A 23,573-nucleotide genomic window follows, 5' to 3' on the forward strand; every position below is an offset into this window, starting at 1 on the left:
AAACATCATCTCAGTTGTCACTTAATGGAGGCAAACTCCATTACCTGCATGTGCAAGACACACACACACAGAGGGAAGATGAACACTGTTCCGAAGCCAAGGGTGGCCAGCTCTGCAACTGTTCAAGTCATTTCACACCTCTTTCTCCTCCCACTCTGTCTGCCTCCTCTGCTCAGGCTGTTAGGGCTCTTGGTGCAGGCTGCCCGACCCTCAGTGCCAGCGAAGGCAAGGCTTGAGGTTGCTCAAACACACCAGCAGCAATAGCAAGCGGAGCTGGAACCACCTTGGCAAATTAAGGCTGAAGAACAGTGTTTTGTGCCATGGGCAAGGGAAGGAGGAGGACAGGACACTGCTAGTAAGACTCATAAGCACATCAATGCGCTCTCATCGTTCAGCAGTTTGCTATTGCCCCATACCCAAGTTTTGATAAGTGCCAAACACCTCGGAGGTCAAGCAGACCTATTTATGTGAAATCAACCACACGCATTCAGCTGATGAGGGAATAAATAGAAGTTACTCTTTGCCTCTATAAACAAAGTAAGTGCCAAGTCATTTGAGAGAATAAAGGAGTGATTAATGGGGTCACAATGACTGTGACATATGTACTTATCTTAAATCCCTACCTCATGCCCTCTGTCTTGCACAGGACATGATTCACTGTCTGCTTCTGAGAATGACCCAGACTCATCGCTGGAGTTTGTTCCATAGGATGGCTCACATTTAATCTGGGCTCGGACCGGGTTGTACAATCCATCCCCCACCACGCCGGGCTCCTGGTGCTCGGGCGCCAGGAATCGGGGGCCTTGGGAGCAAGGGGAAGAGGAGAGCTCGCAAAGACGCAGACTGCAGGGAGAGCCGCCGCTGCCGTCCTCTGCGTATGAGTAGGAAGAGCATGAGCTGGAGGTCCTGGTTCTGGTTTCCAAAGGAGGAGAGCGAGGGCAAACTTTAATTGGCACCGGACAGCTGGTGTTCGGCCGCATCCTTCCCGTCAAGTGATCAGCTGTCAGTCCGCTGTGCGAATAGGTCTGAGAGCTGGGGAGAGACTGGCTACTGCCAGCCCACAGACCCTTTGGCACAGTCTCACTGAGGTCTTTGTCCAAGCTGCTCACACCAGAATATGAATGCACCGAAGTGTTTACTTGGTCACAAGCGTTTGAAGAGAATATAACACTCCTCCTGTCCAGTTCCCCTTCTTGCTTACAGAGAGTTTCAAAGCCGGGCCCCCTGAGTGGTGATCCCACTGTGAAGTTGGAAGCATCCTTCTGCATGGCATGGGACTGTCCATAGTTCCCTGTGAAAGGGACGTAATCAGTTTTGTGGTCACCCTGAGTTGTCCCTTTTTCAAAAGGGCATGCTGGACTCCTGCCAAAGTGCTGTTGGGAAGTGCTGGGGAAGCCAACCAAATCTATGCTTTTTGTTCTGTTGAAGAAAGACCGCAAGCAAGAAGGAGAGGACCCACTTTTTGGCCTGTCAATGCAAGTGGGGCTTGGCTGTTTCCTGTCCATTTCAACATCCCCTTCTTTATCCCTGATGTCAGGTTCATCTCCAGACAGGCAAAGTGTGATGCTTTCTTCATCATTCTCTTCATTCTGAGGCTCGCTTTTTATCTGCCCCATAGCAAGTCCTGATTTGAGGCCATTTCCAGAGCTCTCTTCGTTGAATGTGCTTGCAAAACCTGAGGTACTGATGTGTGATGTGTTGTAGACATTCTTGGTACAAGCAAGCTGGTATTTCTTGTATCTAGGGTACCGTGTTACTGCATCTTTGTCCAAATTGTCCTTGCTATCTCTCAGCATGTCAGAGTCAGGCAGCATCCCTTCCCCTTTGTCTGTTCCAGCAACAGTGGTTTCAAAATTGAAGGGCTCTTGGTGCACCCTCTCTCTTGGGCAAGATATTTTTGATGTCTCCGATTCCATCGTCTCCTCCTCGTCTCCATCCGAGTTCTCCTCATCGTGCATGCGCTGACAGGTGGTGTCTTTTTTGCACAGGAACAGGCCATCTTCGTTGTTCAGCAGTTGCGTCTGAAGGAAGCTGAAGCAGGAGTCCTCCAGGTTGTGCATGCGCAGGAATTCGGCGCAGTGGATGACCTCCTGGATGTTTTCTCTGCTGAGTAACAGCTTAGCAGTGTAGGCAAACTGTAACAATGGACCAAATCCCCTGACAGTGACCTGCAAAAAAAGAGAGGGAAATTGCCAGCATTACCATCAGTGCTTGCTATCATCCCAAGCCGTGTAGCTAGATAACCTAACAGACCTAGCGTCCAGAAATAAATACTGCTCAGTACCAGTTATTTGTCTATCAGGTCAGCAACAACGCTACAGCCAGTACCTAGCACTGCTCCCTTTATGTTGCTCCTGTACATTGTTGTACAGGTTGAGCCAAGCATTATTTTTCCCAAATGTCTTCAAGACTTACGAACTGAGCCTCTGCTGTAATAAAAGACTGAAAAAACAGACTGGTGTGGATGCTGCTAATTCTCGGATGGATCTTCTTTTAACTGTGATGCGGCCCACCACCCTGAAAGTACCAATTCAAATTTGATTCTCCTGCCTCGCTGGAAGCTCTGGCGAATGGTGGTTTCAAGCTTAAGAAACCCCTTAAATACAAAAAGTATTTTGAGAAGGAAACATTTAATATTGTAGAAAAATTCAACGGAAAATATCTTTCTGCCTCTTTCAAGGACAAACTGGTTCCTTTTTTTCTTCTCAGATTTTTGCAAGCCATTGCTGAATAAATAGTAGGTAAGTAATGACTGCACAGCTCTTTTCTCCATCCCATGGAGATTCTTCTCCTCATACTGATTGTATTTGGTCTGGCTGAGACACAGTTAATTTGCCTGATTTTAGTTAGTCTAAGGTACAGCTACCAGGAAAGAAATCCATATTCATAGTTCAAGTGATACAAATCAGTTTGAGTTCCACCTCAGTACATAATTTTCCACCATTTTCTTTGTAGAAAGAGTAACAACTGTTTCCAGGAGACAGATCTCCAACCAACTGTTCTAGGTCTGAGTTATGCACCACTACTTGTCCTTTTTTCTCATCATACCATCTATGCTATATTTTACATTCACACATCATATATTAAAAAATACACACTTTCTCCCCCCAGATTTTTTAGTGATATCTTCACATATAACTATCAAATAACTTGCTAAGCCACATGGTAAACTATAGATATTGTCTATTTTTTGACCAAAACCGCTAACTTCTGTTGCATTTGCCCCTCCCCCCCCCCCCGCCCCCAAAATGGGCAGGACACAAAGGTACTGGAAAACCTCTATTCTTCGCGAAGCTGCGAGAGGCTGCTTCAAAACCAGGGCTCACCATCAGTAATAAAGGTTTCTTCACAAGAAGGAGATTCAGTGGTCTGGCCACAAAGTTGAGACTTGAGAGACCACAACTTAATTTCCCGCTGCACCAAACACCACTTACACGATCCTGGCAAATCACTTCAGTCTCAATTCACCAAGACACCTTTTTGCCTTGCTTGCGAAGGGCAAATCTGAGTTCTCTGTGCTTTGCCTACCAAGGAAAGGCATCTAGATGGGATTCGGAGCACCCAAACACCTGCACGCCTGTGTGAGATTGGGATGCACAGCCTGCAATCTCCTGGCTGTAGCTGTCTCTGGTAGGTGTTCCCAGATCAGTTTCTTCTTTTAAAGCAAACAAGAAGAGGAAGCACTGCTGCCCCCTTTTCATAAAACAGTCTAAAGAACAAAAAAAGGGACCTAGAAAGTAGGAGACCAGGTCCCTTCCCCAGGCTGTGGGGATTCAAACTCACGTTTCCCAGCTCCTCAGAAGGATATCCTATCCAGTAGGTATGGGATACCCTAAAGGTGAGCTGCTTTTCCCTGTCCTTCCAATTGAATTAACGTCACCGAGCAAGAAGCCGCTCAAGAGGTCGCTGAGACATCAGGCCATGAATCTGTGATTGTCTTATTTGTGATTAGCATAAATTTGAGTGAATAATTTGGTTCATCCCAATGAAGAGCTTATAAATTCCCTACACTGCCTCAGGACCAGTGGTAGAGCTCACAGATTTTTATAGAAAAATTTGACTTCCAGAAGCAAGCCTTTGTTATTCATAGATCTGCACTTGTGATGCTGGATTATAAAGATACCACAAGTGGTGCAGACTTTGATGGAGAGAAAAATATTTTAAAACACCTCTAAAATTGCTCCCAATAGCTTTTCCATACATAATATTACTGCTGTATCTGCTATTTTAAGAAACAGTGCATTTTCATGCACATACTTACACGCTTGCACATTCCTGTTTTACAGTACGCCTCTTGTACAGAATTGCCTATATTTACAGCTGGCTATTAAACTGATCTCTGCTTTATCAGTGTTACACTTTCTGCCTATTTGTTTGATTATCAGCTCACTAAAGGCCTATCTGCATTTTATCTATGCAGCATGATTAACAAAATTGCTCGGGAACTTAATGAGCTACTCGCAGGCCAATGTTTCTCTTTGAGAAGATCTTCAGTGTGGGGGCTTACATATTCCTACAGAACTTTTAAGCTCCACAGCAGCACAGGTTCATAGGAGCAACCATAAATACCATCTAGGGTTTCTGGGTCCCTTTTGATGAGGAGGGACTCTGGAGCACCAACCCAGCTCTCCTGGCAGTTGTGTCACTTGGCCACTAGGTGGAATGACTGGAAAGCAAATTAAAATAATTTTCTTTGCCGGGCAGGGTTTCACCTGCCTGCCCGCCGCCCCAGCGCAGGCACGCTGCAGAGCCTCGGGCTGACTCATACCACCCCACAGCAAGGCCGTCGCCTACGCTGACTCAGGTTTTCGCTCCCAATAAACCAGCGCGATAACAAACAGCTGTAACAGCTGTCCTGCGCTGGATGTATCGGAAGCAAAGCCCAAGACTGCGCCGTGGGCTCCCCACGGTGCCTGGCAGATGCCTCAAGTGAAGGATGATGAAAACGCTCGTCAAACGTGTGCCTTGACTTCCTTACGAGACCTTACCCGGTTACACAACTTTCCTCACTCTCACAATCTTCAGATCCAGGGGAAGAAAGTTTCTTTTCAAGCACCCGGTGCTTGTCATTGCCCTCAGGGAGAAATCTCTCAAGTGCCAATGCTTGAAAATGCACAAACAATAACTTTGGTAACAAACGGATGCAAAGCTTGCTGCCAAGTGTGAAAGCCAGCACAATCTCTGTCGCCTGAAGCTGTCTAAATATTGATTCGGCTCCCACGGCAGGTCCTCTGCCTCAGCCCCACCAGCTTTGGGACCGTCCGCATCTGATGCATTCTGGCAGGAAGGCAGGAATCGAGGCACTGGAGCGTGGCTATGAGCACTGCACATTGGGAAAGAAAAGGCTTTGAAGCTGCATGTATTACCATCACACATGCATTTCTGTAGGAAGAGGTAAGAACAGTCTTTTAAAATAATTTGACCTGACTGATGCATCCCAGTGAAAACAGTTAGTGAAACCAAGCTGATCTGTGTTTGCAGAAGGAAACAGATCATTTCTCTGATATAACAGTCTCCATTTACAAGTGAGAGAGACTTTTGCTGGATGGGTAAAACACATGCCAGCAACAATTTCAGGTTTTTTTTTTCTTACTGTAAATAAGATGCCATATGTTCAAGATTTGCTTGCTTTTAAACCTTATTTTCCCTATAAATTCATGTTTACGTAGGCAGGTCAATTTGTGGGAACCTCCACTGGGCATCTAGTCCAAGCTCATATGCCAAGTCACTGCTTCCCTGCCCTCCAGTCGTTTGTCTTTTTCCAATTTCTACCCATTTCTCTTGTTTAAATGGAATTGACTGGCTACAAGAAAACCAAGGAGAGAAAAGGTAAAATGTACATACAAAACAACAATGCCCACACAGACTAGAAGAGCAAAGCAAAGATCTCCACTTCTCTGAGGCTTGCTTTGCCTTATCCTTCAAGGCAGGCCAGGAGAGGACTTCTCCTGTGTACTTGAAACATGCCGAACACCCCGCCAAGTCTAAGGATGAATCACTTTGTCTTACTTCTGTCCCCAGCTGGTCTTGTATGCATTAAAGCCCTTCTGCACACCTACTGCACAGAGGACACGGGTACTGCAGTCCCACCTAAGCCATCTGACACATCTTCTTGCTCTACAGCAATCCAAGAGATCAAGCACTGGGGGTCCACACGCAGCTCCTGCCTTTGCTGTGCTGCCATGGGTACACCACGCTCATCATGTGGTGTGGACATCTATGTCAATTCAGCGTTGCAGCAATAACAAGTTTGACCACTGCTAAGGTGAAAGAAATAAAGTTCTCCAGCCCTTTATCTGCCATTTGTCTCTCGGATTGAGCTAGCCGAGCCAGGGGACGTGTTTTGGATGTCCATGCCCTCCTGAGTTTATGATACTGAGGAACGGGCTGGAAATAATGCAATGATATAATCACCATCAAGAGAGCTGTTAATCAGCATTAGCCATATTGAATTTACTGGCAAAATACAGACAGCGGCTCTGCAGAAAATAAGCATGCAAACTCTATTTTAGTTCAGTCCAACACTGCTTTTCTTCTTACAGAGTCCTGTGGAGTGCGATGCTCTGGTTAGTTTTAATTGATTTAAGTGACCAGACTTCCACTACTTCCTTTGGGAGATCACTGCCAGACTCTACTTAAAACCTCCCTGTGAGGAAATCTTCCTTCCCTTATTTTCCTCCATCACTTCTCATTATATTTCCTCGATGCATTCCAGGCAATGCTTCTTCCTTCTGGAGAAAAAGTTGTATTGTTACTATACTCTCTGTCTTCCCTTCTTCTTTGGTTGGTATTATATCATTAATGAAAAACTGGCTAATGCAAGGAAAACAATAATGATCACTGTGAGATAGGAGAATAAGAAGCTGAGATGAGATCCAGCAATGAGAAATGCTAGTAGAGAAGGTAGCATTACAGATGCGAATATAGAGTGCTTTTAGCATAGCATTTTTCTAGTATTGGGCATGCACTACTCTAAAATTAGGAGGAGGGTTAGCTCACTTCCACGTTAGGAACATCGTATTTTCGTAAGGGACTTCTAGGGCAGAAATTCTATTTTAAATGTAGTTGTATGCATGCCCACAGGTGCCACGGGAGATACAACACTGCGGGTGAACTCTCTCTGGCTCCCCGTTGTATCAGGTCTCCTATATGATGGCTGATCAAGCATGCTGTGGAGGCCTCCACGTTGTTTTGAACACACGGGACGTGGCCTCAGAGCACACGCAGAGGTCTGACATTTCTGTGGATGGGCTGGACTCACTGTGCACTGCAGAGTTCATCAGTGCATGCTCATTAGCTGGCTGCCCAGACTTCCAGATGTCTCAAAATCCCAGACAAATAGACAAAATCCTTCAATTCTGCACAGACAGTATTTCTTGGAGGGGGGTGGGGGAGGTGGGGAAGGTTATTTCCAAGGGAAACATGGATGTCTGGTAACCCTGCTCCAAATGGCATCTGTATGAAAAGTTGCATCTGGAGTGGGGAAGGTCAACCCCTGCAAAATGCCAGCAAATCTGAGTTCAATTTAAAGAGGGAAAGAGTGATTAAGGGCAAGGGAAGATCACTGTAAACACGTAGGAATGTAAAACTTGGCAAGGCAATATCTAAAATGGAGCAAGAGAATGTTTACAGTAATCTGATGCATACTAACATCAAGAACAGAGAAGAATTGTCTAGTTTGCTATGGGGTGCTATTGCTGATTGCAGCAAGAAGAAACTGAAGAAATCAAAATTGTAGGGATTTCTTCCTGGCTCTTAACCTAACAGCGAATTCAGTGCCATCTTGGAAGGTTTTCCAGGGAAGATGATGGATACTTTATGTCTGAGTACTGCAAAGCAAAACTTAGAAAGCACAACCTTGTTCTGGCGAGGTGGGCTTTGATAATTTGGTAGGCTTTTCCAGCCCTAATTTCTGTGTTAATGAGGGCACAGTGCCAATGATCTTCTAGAAAACAGCGTCAAAGTTCAACAGCAAATGTACATGCAATTGTTCCTCTTCAAATAAAGCATACCTGGGGCATATTCAAAGAACAAGCTCATTGACGGTGGCGTGGGAGGGCAGAGCCCCTCCAGGGATACAATGAGATCTGCAGAACATTAGTTGCTAAATCCCACAGAATTGGAGGTAAATTAGATGGTCAGACCTTCAGACCCACTGAGAACGCAGAAGTCCTGATGGAGCAGCACAGATGCAGATCATTATGCATTTGAGTAGTCTTGTTGAAATCAATAGGACTACTGATGGGTTTTCTGTGAAGCATGCAAGCTGCTTGTAAGATTATGGATTATATTTTTAGTATTTTGATTTTCAGGTTAAATTAATCACCAGGCACCTAAAAACAGTTAGAAACCCCTCATCTCTAATCTCCAAACATCGATTTAATTATTAAGCCATTTTGTGGAGAAGGAAGAAAGGAAAATTGAATCAAATGTCACATGCTGAATATCAAATCCCAAACTAAATATTAATTTAAAACAATTGGATAGAAACATAGAAGAAATACGACCGTTTCTTGCAGAACCCAAAATCAATCCGTTATTCGCGTACTGTTTTGTAGCGGGCCTACCGTGGTACCCATTTTGCTAACGTTTTAGTATTGCTACTGCAGTCTAAAGGCATGTGTGGAGACCTTTCAAATCCATCTCAGCCCTGAAGTTTGTCGATTAAGCCCAAGGATGCAGCAAACTACTAACTTCTCATTCGGCCAGCATGTTCCTAACACTACAACTTATATAATCAAACACATGCTAGAAATAGGAGATAAGATTAGTGACAGTTAACTGCTGCTATTTTTTTCCACAGCCTGAAGAAGGTCTCTGGGATTAAATATTAACTCTAATCTTATTTGCTAAAATTAGCGCAAACTGTATTCTTTTTCCTTTACAGCCAATTGCAAGTATAGCGCAGAAGTTATTTCAGAGTGTAATCTGATAACCAAAATCAGTCACCAAAGCTGTTATTCCATTAAGAGTTAAGAGACTTTCTGGTTATTTAGTTATTTTTACTTGGGATGGCGGATCCTGGCAGATCCTGTTTTTCCTAGCTTGAGCTTATTTGGTTTTGGGAAACTCTCTGAAAGATTTAAATATATTACTAGGCTCAAACAGGTTAGTCGCATGTGCAAAATCAATGGTGCTAGACATCATGGTTTGTCCCTAAATATGCACAAAGGAAGCCTGCACACAGTCAGGAATTGATCTGAAACTGTGATCCTTTCACCTATGGTGGCGATCAGCAGGAGGCAGGAAAAAATCAGAGCAGAGCTGATAAACAGCGGAGTACTTTCATAAGCCAATGCCACAGCAGTACTTTACCATATTTTTCCCCCTCTTTAATTTAACAGTGTTTCAATGTTCTCTCTCCACCAGCTTACAGATGTATTTCCCCAATTTGCTTATAAAGCTGTGGAGATCCTAAAATGAGTAATCACTTTGTAAAATTTAACTTGGGTGAGAAGCATCAGGTGCAGGTATTTGTATTACCTGGGCTTTTCAGGAAGAGAGGAATGTACAAGTCGCTGGTGGAGAAGACTGAGACAGACCTTTGTTTTCACTCTAAAACCGCTTTTTAAATTAAGCAGATATCCTGCTGGCCCCGGTTTTACATTCTGCCACTTCAGGTAGTGTGTATAGATTTGGGCAGAAGAATGACCTGAAGTCCAAGTGACAGTCTGGCATCTCCCACATCGCATCACATCACATCCTGTCATGTCACAGGGCTGGGAGGCCACCACACCATCACCGCAACAGACACCCCTCGGCACAAATGCACGCCAGGGGAAGGGAGAACCCGAACACACAGCTCCTTTCTTTCAGAAGCTGATTTACCTTTTCTTAAATTTTTTTTTTTTTTTTTTAGCAAAAAAGTCCCACTGAAAACGCTACCACTTGCAAAGCCACACTGAGGTTGGGCTAAGGGGCATCCCAATATCTTTCCAGTGCATCCTCCACAACAGCCTCTTGAGGTGTCAGGCTGAGAGCTTCAAGTAGATGCCTAACTCCTGTCAGCAGTACTTCTACAAAAAATGCCACATTGGAAGTGCTTGTCCAACTTCTAATTTTGTGCTTTTGGAAAAAAACCCAAAAAACAAAAAGCATAAGTGCTCCCCTCAGCCTTCCCCCTTGAAGCCTCAGTTTTTGGCCAGACGGTGAATTTACACTAGAAGCCCTGACTGCCTATATAAGAGTATTTACAAATCAAAGGAGGAAAACAGATGACTTCTCATTTTTCTCTCTTGTGTAACAAACACGTTGGGGGCAACACTTCAAAGGGCCTCCTCCCTCCTCGCTTGAAAGGGAGGGAGAGACCAATATCCCTCAGTGCCCGCAGAGCATGACGATGCTCCCCAGGTGGCAGGTGAGACCGCAGGAGGCAAGAGGAGGAAGGAGAGGTCCTTCATGCTAGACTCATCTTGAGGACAGGGAGCAGTAATTGCAAATTACATCCATCGCCCCGTGAGAAGTGCGTCAGCACTGACGGTGGGGCAAGTGGCTTGGAATTGATTGCCAAGTGCAAAGATGGCGTAAACAGCCAGTGGATCGATGTTCGTGTTACTGGTTATGTCAGCGTTCGACCACATGTGACTTTACGGGTGGAGTGCAAGAGTTAAGGCACCTGCATACTTGGGGTTTTTCTGAATCAAATTCACTGTGTTAATGGCCTCAACTTCGAAGCGTTGTCAAAAATCCTGGCCCCCAAGCCTGGGGCCAATAATGTCAGGTGAACCAAATGAGGAGACAGAATCAGAAGACGTCTAAGAAATAAAAACAAAAATAAATTCAGAGTAATAAAAGTAAAAATAATCTCTGATCCAACTGCAATGCTTATTTTAATCCATGGCTTCAAGTTTTATTTCATCTCAGAGTTAATGAAGACCAGCTGAAATTCTTTTGACCTTTCAAAAGTGAGATGGTTTCAAATTAGAATGAAGAATTTACTTCTGGAAATCCTGACAGTATCCCTGGGCATGTTCAGCACCCTTCCCATTCTTGAAAATTTTAAGGGGAAATTAATTTGTTGAATTTGCCACAACTTTCAGAAAATATACTGGAAGGTAGAAATCTCCAGGCATAAGCTTCAATACTTTGCTGCTGACACATTTCAGTGCAGGAAACGGGAGGCATCTTTACCAAACTAGAATAATACGCTTGCAAAACCGAAAGGCTATAGGACTGGAAGATCCAGTGCTTTCCATAGCAGGGATGCACCGCCTAGATCACACCTACTCCAACCATCGGTCTCTGACAGATGTCCCCTGGCACACCCTGTTGGGCAGCTCGGGTTTTATCATCCACAGCGGTTTGCTGAACGTAAGAGAACGTTTTCCTGCATGGCCGCTGCTCCTGGGGAACATTTTTCTGCACAGCCGCTCCTCCTGGCCACAGCCTGGCACGAGAAGCTGGGCAGCCAAGGGAGGCTGGTCTGCGCAGAGGTGAGGGGCTGCCAGCGGGGCAGCTGTGCTGGCACCAGGGCATGCCTCTGCCACCCCACCATGGCGCAACACCTTCGGCAAAACAGCTCTTGGGCTGGAGGGGGGAACTTCTTGCAACCCTGCAAGCAAACCTGCTGTGTGATACCTGTCAGAGCACTTTTTTAAAACCTTACTTGGTAACTCGTGTTACAGTCAAACACTAGTTTGTTAAATCATGAAGACAATACTGCCTGTAATACTAGGCATCAAACTTGGGGAATCACAGCTGAAGTGCCACTGTTTGGAGAAAACACCTTAATAAACTTCAGCAGAAGGAGACAAATTTTTCCTAACTAATTACATGGTTTGGGGTATGTTGTCAATGTTAGAGGCTGCCCAGGGTGTAAATGGAGAACACAGACAATTCAAAATTATGGCCAAGAGAGTACCTGCAGGCAAGTATAGGTGAAAAAGCTTGGAGGAAAAATCTCAGGCTGCTCAGGTCAGACTCCGGGTGGAGGTGTTAGAAAGAAAATCAGACATGAGGATGTTTCAAATAATCTTTTCTCCAAAGCAACAACTTGGCTAAGACATGACTGAATCAACAAAGAACACATAAAAACCAGTGGCGCTAATTAGCAGTTTAAGCACTTGGGCATGAACTGGAAGATAAAGCAAAGGGAAATACGGCTGTGATATCTGGCAGTTTGCAATACATTTGTTTTTCCAGTGCAACTCACACCTTAAGAAACCTCGAACACAGTAACGACGGATGACACAGGAGGGTGGCTCAGCAGAAATGCTGCCTTCTCTCCTTGGGTGCCTGCGCAAACCATGCCGAAAATGGCAGGGGAGAAACAAGCAGAAACGAACAGATTTTAACCCAAGAGCATCATCAGAATTAAAGTGTAACTGTAATTTAAAAGTAAAATCAGTCCTGTATTTTTGCAAAAAGAAAACTAAACTGACCCCCAGATTAAAAAAGAAAAAAAAAAAAGAGAGAAAGTGTTGAGCGGTCAGGAGGGGGAAAGAAGGAGTGGGAAAGCTTTCACAGAATGTAAATTGTGAGAGAAGAGTCTGTGAAAGATCTGTTTAGGTGCATATCATCAGCCAAAGTGGGAAGAAAAAGGGAAAACAAAAAGCAGTTTAAGAACTTCTAGAATGAAAACTCTAGAAGCCTCCAAGTTACATTAGGAAATATCAAAATAGGCACGAAAAGAAGATACATGTAGAAATTTGCTAATTCACAGACTGCTTAGAGGAACGGTTCAGAATTTCCAAAGCTGCAATTAATACACAACCAAACACAACAATACAGAAAAATTACAAAGACCCGTAAATTACACAGACTCCTCTTTCCCAAGCACGGCAGAATTTATTTGTGTGAATAAACTATATAATACAGTGTATTAAATACACTGTAATTACTTTATAAAAACAAGGAATACTTCACAGCAAGGCATCTCACCACAAGCCCTACTATTATACTTTGCATAGCGTAGGAGAGGAAGAAACAGGCTCTGCTAGATATGATTTAGGAAAACACAAGGCTGCACTTGAAGGAAGAGAACTGAATCAGAAGACAAAGGAACTGGAGAAGAAGCAGGCTCAAGAGACGGGGCCAGACAACATCTGATGCAGCTCACGGATGCTCTGCTGTGGTTTCCACGGGGCTGACGATGCCAGCGCTTCCAGCGCTGCCTGTGACCACATGCCCGCATGGCACAGCATATAAAATCACTGGCATCCTTACGTCGGGGTAGCAGAGAGCGCAGCCCAGCAAAGAGCATAACATTTCAAATCCAGAGATGCTTTTGCTGGGCTGCGGAACGAGCCACACGTCAAAGGCTTTACTATTGCGCTTCATGAGGTAATCACACAATTACAATTATTATCTGGGAGGCTGAAATCCTGTATGAATAACCTGGCTTCCTGCAGGCATCATATTTTTAAAACAAAACCTGCCAAATGCTGCATTTGTTCCAGTTTTCCTTCCCCTCCTCCCTTGCCTTGCCTTTTAATTTCCAGTATTTGGACATGCAATTTTTCTGTGTTCACCTCGTTTTTTGTTCTTGCACGGCTACTAACAGATCTGAGGATTACGGTGGCTTTTGTTCCACTGCTTGGTGTTCACATTTCATCAATGATGTCCGCTCAGCTCAGCAAAGCAGGTTTGCAAGGAGAACCAGCCACTGCTGAGCTGGCAAAGTTGGTCCCCTCCCGTCCTCCACGAGGAGCAGTTAACTCCTCCTGTGATGGCCCAAGAGGTTAGCTACGCTCTATAAATCCCACCAGAAAAAACTGGAGGCCTTTGCCTTCTTGCTGAGATTTCATGTCTTCTGCGAGCAAAGGTAAATGGCTCTTTTAGTCCCTAAAGGAGAGCAGGCTCTGCAGGAGTGTCCCGCAGCAAAGTGGTCGAAGGCAGGGAAGGATGGGAGGGATGGGCAGCGGCATCCCAGTGCAGCCACAACCCCGTGCCCAGCTCCAGGCTGTCACAAGGAATTGACTTCTTCCCTTCTGTTTCATATGCGAGATTTTTAAGATCTACCCAAAAAGTGAAGGGTAGAAAATGCCATCTACCCTAGGAGCCCTAGAAATACTCTCCACGTAGAAGAATGATGGCATTTCCAGCTTGACATGTGAGTTCCCTGTCCTGGGAGGGTGGAAGTCAGGACTTTATAAGTTATTTGTGTGTGTATGTGTGTGTGTCTACATATGCTCACGTGCACCCACGCATGCTAGTGTGAGAAAGAGACTAGAGAACATGAACATGTGTGAAAGGGACTGAATTAGCCCCATCTGCTCCAAAAAGATCATTTTCTCCTTGGATTTCTATTGCCGTCATATCATTGCCACACTAGAGTGCTTCTAAAAGGCTACAGCTCTGGCAGCCAGCATCATTACAGCTGCTCAGATTATTAACAGTATAAATAAACTCTCAGAGACACTACTAAGAAAATATTAACTACAATTATCACTGTCTGATAAAATAATGAACAGTGAAGTGTTATTCTGCTGCCTCAGTCACCAGTGCACATTTATGTGTGCCATGAGTAATGAAAAACAGTTTATTTGCATACTGAATCATCCTGGAATTGGTTCTTGCTATTTTATTTTATTTATTTTTCTAAAGATCAAGCAGCACAGGTTGAAGCTCTGTGTTTGCAGAATTCAGTGTACCCCGCCTCCTTTTCCGCCGTATATAATCCCATTAATTCCAAGTGAGCAGAAAGCTATGCCTGTAGCCATGCACATGTCTGTCAGAGGAGGGAGATGGGGCAGTGTTCAAGCTATTAGCAGCAACTCTAAAACCTCCTGATGGACTTTTATTCTTGGGCCTTGTTGCTTTTTCTCCCTAGACGAGGAACGAGGCCCCACACGATGCCAACGCTGTGTTTGCTGTGTGGATCCTCCTCGCCCTTGCCTCCTCCGCTGGCCCACACTGCTTTGGCTTTGTCAGCTCGTTTTCCTCACATTCCCCAGCGATACTCCCGAGTCCTGTCCTTTTTGACAGCAGTGGGGAACTCGGGCTTGGTTTCTAATTAATAGAAGTTATTACTTCCCTGCAAGCACTGGCAAAAAAAGTTCTTAATCGCTTGGAGAGCAGGAGCCTCTCGCCCCATGTCCCCAGGTCAGGCTCCAGCCCTTGCGTGCGAGTAACACCCTCTTTGGCAGTCATCTTGTCTTCTTCACCATCTGTTCATTAGTGGAGCTCATTAAAATAAGGAGAAATAAGCTACCTGGGCCTGAAACCACTCACTGCTGGGCAGACAAGACGCTGCAGCTCCGGTCCAAGCAGCCCATTCTCATGGCCCTGCTGCGGGAGAGGCTGCCCTCTCTTGAGCTGGGCCCTGCGGATTAGTAACCACCCAGCCCCAAGACATCTTTAATGTCTTCCCAGGACAGCGCCAAATAACACCCCTGCTTTGTTCAGCTCTTCCCTACCAGGCCACCCCCACACACCTGACCACCACTGGGGAAGGACAAAGGTAAAGGTGCAGGGCAGGCTGCTGGCAGGGAGGTGGCACGGGCCACACCGAGCATTTGCAGGCCTGAGCCCCAGTGTTGATGGCAGCTGACACTGCCCAAGCGCAATGGACGCAAAGCGACATTTTCTCCATCAGGGCTTGCAGGGAAGCTGATGACTTGGGGTGATGGCAGAGTGATGTGGCTAACATGAGGCATATTATCAAGCTGTATAGGCAAGCTAGGCCGTTTCTGCCTCAGCCTGCAAGGCCGGCCCAGGGTGAGAATGTCTGTCAGGCTCCTGGGAAAGGGCTGCATCCCAGCCAGGTACGAAGGAAAATTAGAAAGAAGACAGGCAGGGGCAGCAGCAACTAAACGCAACCAGAAAGGAAAGCAAAAATGTAATGCTGAGAGAGAGAAAAGGGCAGAGGAGATTTTCTAAAATAGGTTGCCTTAACCTGGGCCAGAAAAATCCTGCACCATACCTTTAGTGTTTTTATCCCCCTGCCCTTTTTCAGTGCCGATTTCCATCATTTCTCCAGCATCTCATGCTCCCTGCCTCGTCTCCTGTCCCCGTCTACAAGCCTTTTGTTCCACCAACCCCTCCTTCTGTGCTCAGCCTTATTGCGAGCTCTGAGCAGCCAGCCACTGCGGGACCATCCTTCGATCTGCACACCTCGGGGCTCTCCTTGCCTGCATCAGTACGACGGGGACAGAGGGAGAAAAGTGGGGTGCAGAGGCAGGAGGAAATGCCATCCTTGAGCATCCCTCTCTGCCAGCTGTGGGGGAAGGACAGCTTGGAGGAGAGATCCTCCTCCATAGAAATCACTGCTTGGATGAACCTCCATAGAAATCACTGCCAGGATGAATCTCCGCTCCTGGGAGGGGACGAGTCGAGCCGCAGCCTTCCTCGCTATTTTCCCTCCAGCATCCTCCCTCTCCTCATTCTCAGCAGTTGGCCTCTTCTGGCCACCGAAGCAGGTTAGACATGGCTTGCCCTGAATAAGTCACGTACGTTAATTTTTCCTGTTTAAAGAGTTCTTCTGTAAAACAATTTATGAGAACTTCTTTGCTAAGGGAAAGAAAACAATGTATCGTTCCACACACATTTACAAAGACAAACATGCTCTCTCCAAATGAATTTTGTTCCCCAAAAAGCCCTTATGGAAGGCAAAACACAGCAAATGCTAAAGGATTTGCTGAAGAAGAACTGAAGTTCATTTTAAATCAGTGTACCATGTACAAATGCTGTCTTACAAATAGGATTATTTAATTTAAACCTTAGATCTGTCAAGTTCCATTACTTCAAATGGAGCCTGTCGTTTCTTGACTTCATTATAAATCAGGATTATATTACAATTTATGTTAGGTAAAGTCACTGCTTCGATAGGAGGCAGTGAAAAAAAATTACACAGCAGTCAGTAAATAGAGCAAAGTCATTGCACTGTTCTTGAAAGGCAAAAAGTCATCTTGCTAAATGAGGGTCCAAGCTGTCCTGTACCAAGACTGTTCCTAATAAATAAAAGACCTCTGGGAAAAGTGCTGAGCATACGCTGGATCTATTTTCAGCTTGCATCAGCAGCTGCTGCCCCTGGGATCGCATCTTTCCTCATACCCTACACCATATGTAATCACTCCAGTGCTGCAACCAGTCAGATAATGAAAGAGCATGGCATAAATCTATACTTGAGTGGAATGCTAAATGAGAAAAATAATACAAAAAAGGGGGAAATAAACCACATTTTCAAGTCATTAAGAAGAAAGACTTTGACATATGAAGTGTTGCAACCATTAATAGCACTTATCATATAGAGTGGAGACAAAGAGACAAATTAATCAAACTGACAGAACTGGGACATTTTATGCTAATGCAGACTCCTGGGTTTTCGTTTGTATTCCTGTGTGTCTGGAAAACTGATACCATTACAGGGCAGGAAATTGCATGAATAACATGCAACAGATCATAAAAATTCACACACCAAGTGCAGAAACACTGCCAAAAGCACTGTAAAAACAAGGCTAGAGACCTCAACAGAAGAACTACCAACAGCTAATGAATGCAAATAAGTACAGGAATATTTCCCATCCATGCATAACAATGAGACATAGGCTGTGACTCCACAGTCTCCAATAGTGTAGGTAAAATAAAGCCTGGAGAGCGAACATGCAGATAGCTGGGAGGAAGTGCTGGCCAAGGCAGGGTCTGAATTTGTTTGCAGTGTTGCAGCCAGCAGTTTAAAGCCACTGGGGAACTGGCATAGCCAAGTGCTGCCTCTGTCTAAATGTATCGCTATGTTAGATTTAATTTAATGTTTCAGGTAGAAGAGAGAGGGGGAGGAGGATGGAAGAGGAAGTAAAACAGAGCCACAAAACAGTACATAGTCACACAAAGCAAAAATCCCCTCGCCTCTGTACAAATCTACAGTACACAGTAAAAACACTCGCAGATAAAGACATCTTAAATGTGATTCGTTTGGGAAATACAAAATGCACTTGCTGTCCAAAGCCACAGCCATGTTAGAAGGGGCAGGAAATGGCAAGAACTACAGGAATGCTGGGCAGGGCATGGTGCAATGCAGGATCTTGCCAAGGTTACTTTATTTGCCATAAAGGCTTCTCAAGGACCTTTAAAAAACCCTGGCAAAACAGAGCACTGGTGAAGTGCAGAGAGCTCATCAGCCACACAAACACCAAATGACAAGTAAGTTTACTCAATGGGCAGCCACGGCATTTCTGATTGCCCTCCATTTTTTAAAAAAGTGATGCTTCCCCCTTGTATGGTAGCTATCGTGAAAACCTAAGGCGAAGACTAACTCTCGGGGGTAAAAGGACTAAAGCTGATAGCTTTTGGAGCTGTGTCATTTCCAGCACTGCTCTCACCTTCCCCAGAATAGAACGATATGCAGCTGATAGGATTGAGCAAGAGCATTTACGTACCAGTACTACATGCACAAAGAGGGTGAGGAAATGCCAGCCTGCCCAGGGGTGGCCGCTATCCTGAGGAGCGAGTAGAGTTCAAGTCCTTCCCGCATTTGGAGAGCCCTGTGTTCAAAGGCAGCAGGACAGAAGCTGTTTTACTCCAGCAGAGATGGACACAGGGAGCACACAACACAGAGCCCAGTTCTCCATCCATTACCAGCAGGCTGCTGTGGAGGCTTTACAAAGTTTTAGCCATGTGAACAGGTTTTACCTCCAAACCTCAACATCTGTTTCTGTTCCTTCTATCACTACTAGAGTCTCAACAGGGTGCTTGGCACAGTAGCAAAAAATAGCTCACACACGAAAGCATCCTGGTCCAAAAGCTTTCCAAAGACAACGATGGTGTAACCTTTGTTCTAAGGGGGGAAATTAGAAACAGGACATAGTTTAGTGGTAGACTTGGCAGTGCTAGGTTAATGGTTGGACTTGATGATCATAAAGGTCTTTTCCAACCTAAATGATTCTATGATTCTGTAATGCTATTAACTCCTGTAAATATACATCCACCTGACAAACGGACAAGGGTTGCAAGCTGCAAATGGAACAACGTTCTCCCGTCCCTTAAATAAAAAAGATAGCACAGACAATTAGTTACAAAAAGGCCTCATGAAAACCTCAGCTTTAAAAAATGTTAGTATCAGGAGGGAAATAATTTGGTCAAATAGTTACAACAATGTTGATTTCTTCTGCGCTTTAGAATAGCAAAACCACCTTTGAAGTCTCTGAAGAACACATATGACACCTGACCCTTTCTCTTCCTCTACCTGCAATTAAAGTAGTTTGGGAAAAGAAAAGTCTAGAGTAAAACATCCATTCCTGAAAGAGAATATTTAGAGAGGTCTTTACTACCACCTTACCATTCAACCAAGAGGTAGAAAGCACAGCGACAAGAAATGACCATGAATTCTCACACTCCTTTAGCTATGCAATTCCCCTTCAGAAAACCAGTTTCAGAACTGGACTGTAACCTCACCAAATAATTCAGAGTAAAACTGTATGTGAGAACTAAGCTGACAGTCCAGGAGCAGATGATGCAAACAGCCTAGGCCCCCGAGGCTGGGATCGACTTGAAACCCTCCGAGCTCGCTGTGAAGAGCAGCTTACGGTGTGCAGAGCCTGTCTGCTCTCCAGAGTTGCTTGGAGGAGGTCCAGCACAGCAGGCCAGGCAGTGGCTCCCCCTAGGCTCACCTTGGCTGTGCACCACCAGCTGAAGACAGAGGCCAGAATGACATCAATTTCTTGTCTTGAACAATTTACCTGCCTATGCCCTCTCAACTGATGTTTCCAATTGGAAAGTTCATGCATATTAGGGAAATAAATCCTGTAAGAGAAGGATTAGGCTCATCTTTGAAAAGGAAGCAAAATTAAACAAAGCCTGAGGTAGCTCCTACTGGGTGTTCTCAGTCCTCCAACTGCAAGATACATTGAAAACAGGGAAAGAAGAAAAGGAGTTATTGATTTAAAGGTTTCTGCCACTACTGAAAGTGACTCTTTCTGCTTCCTGAATGCTATGACGACTTCGTAAATGTGAACAAGTTGCTTTGTAGAATGCTCCAATGCCTATATATGTCATGGACACCTCTTCAGTCTTCACTTCCTTGGACAATGGTATAGGTATTACTTGTCCTCAATGGCTACTGCTTATATAAACCGAACAACAACGACAAGGATAGATGGCTCTTACAAAAGACAGGCAACTCTCTTTTTTTTGTGCCCTGCATTTGACAAATTAATTGAGACATTTAAAACATAGCCTTTGTTTGATGTGTCCAGTCTCCTGAAAATAAACAAGTTCAAGGAATAGACAGAAACTGCTTGATTTGGCTTTATGTCCAGACAAAAAGGCCGTATGCAGAGCCATCCACAGGGGAACACGCAAATCTGCAGTCAGATAAAAATAATGTTAAAAAATACTTCAACAAGCAGATGGAATGGCTGGAGACCTGTCCACCTAAGGTCCAGCTTCCCCTTCCGGAAGCAGAAATGAGCACTAGTCCTCTGTGGAAAGCAGAAGGAAAGTTGTCAGGATTTGTCTCTCCCCAGCTTTTTCCTGTCTTGAAAGGTTACCGGCTCCAACCCTGTCCTTTGAAAGAAGCAGGAAATACCTTGAGCTTATTCTGTTTTTATTTGATCAAGAATACCCTGACAGGGAAATTTTCTCTGAAGGCTGCCTGTGTATCTGGGGAGAAAGGTGGCTACGCATGTTGTACTACTGCTGTGTGGTCAGAGATGGAAAGATATTTTGCTTTCAGAGTTGTTTAAGACTTGTTTCTAACTAGCTGCAGGCCCTTGAAACAGAGGACCACAGGTCTGAATTTCAAAGTAAGCAAAAACCTAACACATTTCCCACAAGCAAAAGCTTTACACAGCCAAAAATGTAGCCTCAGCCTCCTAGGTGACAATCTGATGAAAATCCCAGATCACTTCATCAAAAGTATTTTTTCCTGAAACTGAGAACTGTACTGGTAAAGTTTTCATGGACAATTTTTTTTTCTTTAAATCTATTCTTTTTACTTTGAAATGCTACCACAGACTGCATCCCCACCCATTTCGGGAACATAAAGTAAGAGGTATATGCACAGACTAGGGAATTTGGTCATATCACAATCCAAAGCAAGCAAATTTCATGTACAGTATTATTACCAAGTGTTTGATGCACAATATACTGCATGTCCACACCTCTTCAAACCATTAGCAATCTTCAGGTCCCTTTCTGTGTCAATTCATTTATTTGGATGGTCTCCTTTCTATTTTACTACCTCCATAAACCCACCTCAGCCCTGGCTTCGGGAAGTACATCTGACACCATGGGAGCAGAAGGAAGCACTGAGAATACAACGCCGCCACTGAATCCATCCTGGGTCACACCTGCCAAATCTCTCTGCAGTCCTTACAGTAAGTCTGCACATTTCCATTTCTCTAAAGTGTGGTTCTGAAATGATGAGCAGCTGCTGCAGGGAATGATGTGGACCAGGTGCAATATATACTCAACTAAATATGTTTTTTTCAACACCAAAACAAAGATGCCTGGTTTTTGATGTCCTGAAAACCCACAGCTCCCATCTGCCAAGACTGATTAGCTCTCTGTGGAAGAGATCAAGTCTTGCTAGGTACCTACTCATCTATTGTTTGGGATAAATGGGATGCCCAAAAGCTACAATAACACAGAAAAAAGTTTTTACATCTTGCTCTAAGTATCAAGATTTTTTTTTTTTAATTAAGATCTTCCTTTTGAACCTGGCTCTGAAACAGTTCTGTCACTTACGCAAAAATTCCTAATTAAGCATCCTCAAAGTGCCCCAGTCTCCTGGTAAAGGATTGGAAGTCTGTAGCAATTCACAGGCTCTTTCTGATCTGCTCCATGCCTCCAAGTCTACTTTCCTCTTGGATGTAGTAGTCTCAGCAGCTGTTATCGATGGCAGTGCACAGGATCTCAGGGGTGATGCAGGAAGAACAGGCAACGAGCAGCTCCATCCTACCCTGATTGTCTTGAGAAATGCTGCAACTAGTCTGAAAATCCCGTCAATGCCTCCTGCATGCTTAAAAGATACAGAGGGAAGAAAATGAGACTGAAACTCTGGCTGAGGAGTGATAAGCTGGAAACTCTGGGTTCAGTTACACAGGCTGCTCTGGGACCAGCAGCTGTGCCAGCTGTGGGTCAGTCTGTTCACCTCCATGTGAGGTAATGTGAACCAGAGCATTTAGAGAGAGGCAAACATAGCTGAGTGGTTCACACAAGGTGATTTAATCATCACTGACCTGATGCACAGGCCTACGCTGCAATTCCCATCTGATGCATCAGCTTCCACCCCAGCATTCAGAGAGGTGATGACAGTATTTTATTTCTTCACAAGAGACCTCAAAAATCTACTGCTGAAGGTTTTATGTTACCATTATTTAATTTCAGAGCTGATAACTCTCAATTCCAGCTGTTTGGTGACACCTTGCTTATATATTGGTTTTACTGAAAGTGCTGGTACCGTGATTCTCTGCTGTTCTCAGCCCAGCTATGACTATTTTAACTGCAGACCCCCAGCTAGCAGCAGTCCTTGGGTCATGGCAAGAAATTCCCAGTGCCATTTCAATTACGAATTAACCTTCTCTTCTCCACAGTGTCTTCTAAAGCCTCTATCACTGACTCTTAAGTGACCCAAAAGATGCATCGTGCAAACTTTAAGCAAAAAAACAACAACAAAAAAATCCCCAAATACAAAACAAAAATTAAAGAAAGAAAAGATTTCAACTATTTCTGTGTGCGGGAAACAGACAGTTACACTTAACAGCACACTTTATTGCCCTCCGCTCTTACAAGGTCAGATTAAGCAAAGTGAAGGACAGAAAGGTTTATTAACAATCATCTGATCTATGTGATCTTAGGATCTTAAATTCCACTCAACTACATCTGTACCGAGCACCAAACTTCTTCAAGGGGTGTCTAAAGCTTGTCCCTCTCCAAGGCCATTTGCCTCACAGTTATGAAACAATGTGCAGTCATACACATCACTGAGCAGTTTGCTGCTAAAAAAACATGCTAAAAACAATTTTTCAATTGATTTTGACCTGGCTTCAAAACAACTGCCAGTGGTTCTCATGATATCTTTACCCAGTAAATTAAAACATGCTTTCTAGAGATATGACTGATACTTTCTTTTCATTTAAGTCTTTAAACAACCACCCAAGCCTCCTCCCAAGGTCTTTTCAGAGAAATTAAATCCCATTTTTAAAACAAACCAAGCCTGGGCTAGATGGATCTGAAATTTGACCAAATACAGCTGCTCCTATTTATTTATTTTATTACAGTAAATAAAGTGCCCAAGGACACAGCTTTCAGTAGTGTTAGACTGCACTGGGACTCAGAGGTGTTTGCTGGCGGTCTCCCATCAAAGTGGGACAGACGAAAATTCAGTGCTGCACAAAAGTCCTGGAATAAACCAGCCGTTTCTCTCTTCAGAGCTTGCATCAAACATGTAACAGAAAGTGTGTCTACTTGTTCCTCTAAAAAACCCAACAGCCTGCCCGTAAAATTCACTAAGAGCATCCCATTCCCAAATCCTAGTATGATTCAATTGCCTTCTGCTCACCTAAAACCCGTATTTCACTTCCAAATTGAACCATACTTCCTAGCCTTAATGTTTGTTGACTGCTGCAATGCATCATTTGAATACATGCCATATTCCACCCCATAACATGCTCAATTTCACTGGTAGCTGAGAAAAA

At 44.4% G+C, this 23,573-nt stretch overlaps 1 protein-coding gene across 10 annotated transcripts in view; it reads right to left on the reverse strand.

Annotated features, from left to right (window-relative positions):
- The window catches only part of BACH2 (BTB domain and CNC homolog 2), a 198,460-nt gene that overhangs the window by 22,696 nt on the left and 152,191 nt on the right, over positions 1-23,573 (reverse strand). For all 10 annotated transcript variants that reach the window (XM_054820170.1, XM_054820174.1, XM_054820176.1 and 7 more), the window contains one exon: positions 624-2,168. In XM_054820170.1, coding sequence (XP_054676145.1) covers positions 624-2,168 — 1,545 coding nt within the window. The remainder of the gene's footprint in view (positions 1-623; positions 2,169-23,573) is intronic.

The sequence above is a fragment of the Grus americana genome, chromosome 3 (assembly GCF_028858705.1).
Source record: "Grus americana isolate bGruAme1 chromosome 3, bGruAme1.mat, whole genome shotgun sequence".
In the NCBI taxonomy this organism is placed as follows: Eukaryota; Metazoa; Chordata; class Aves; order Gruiformes; family Gruidae; genus Grus; species Grus americana.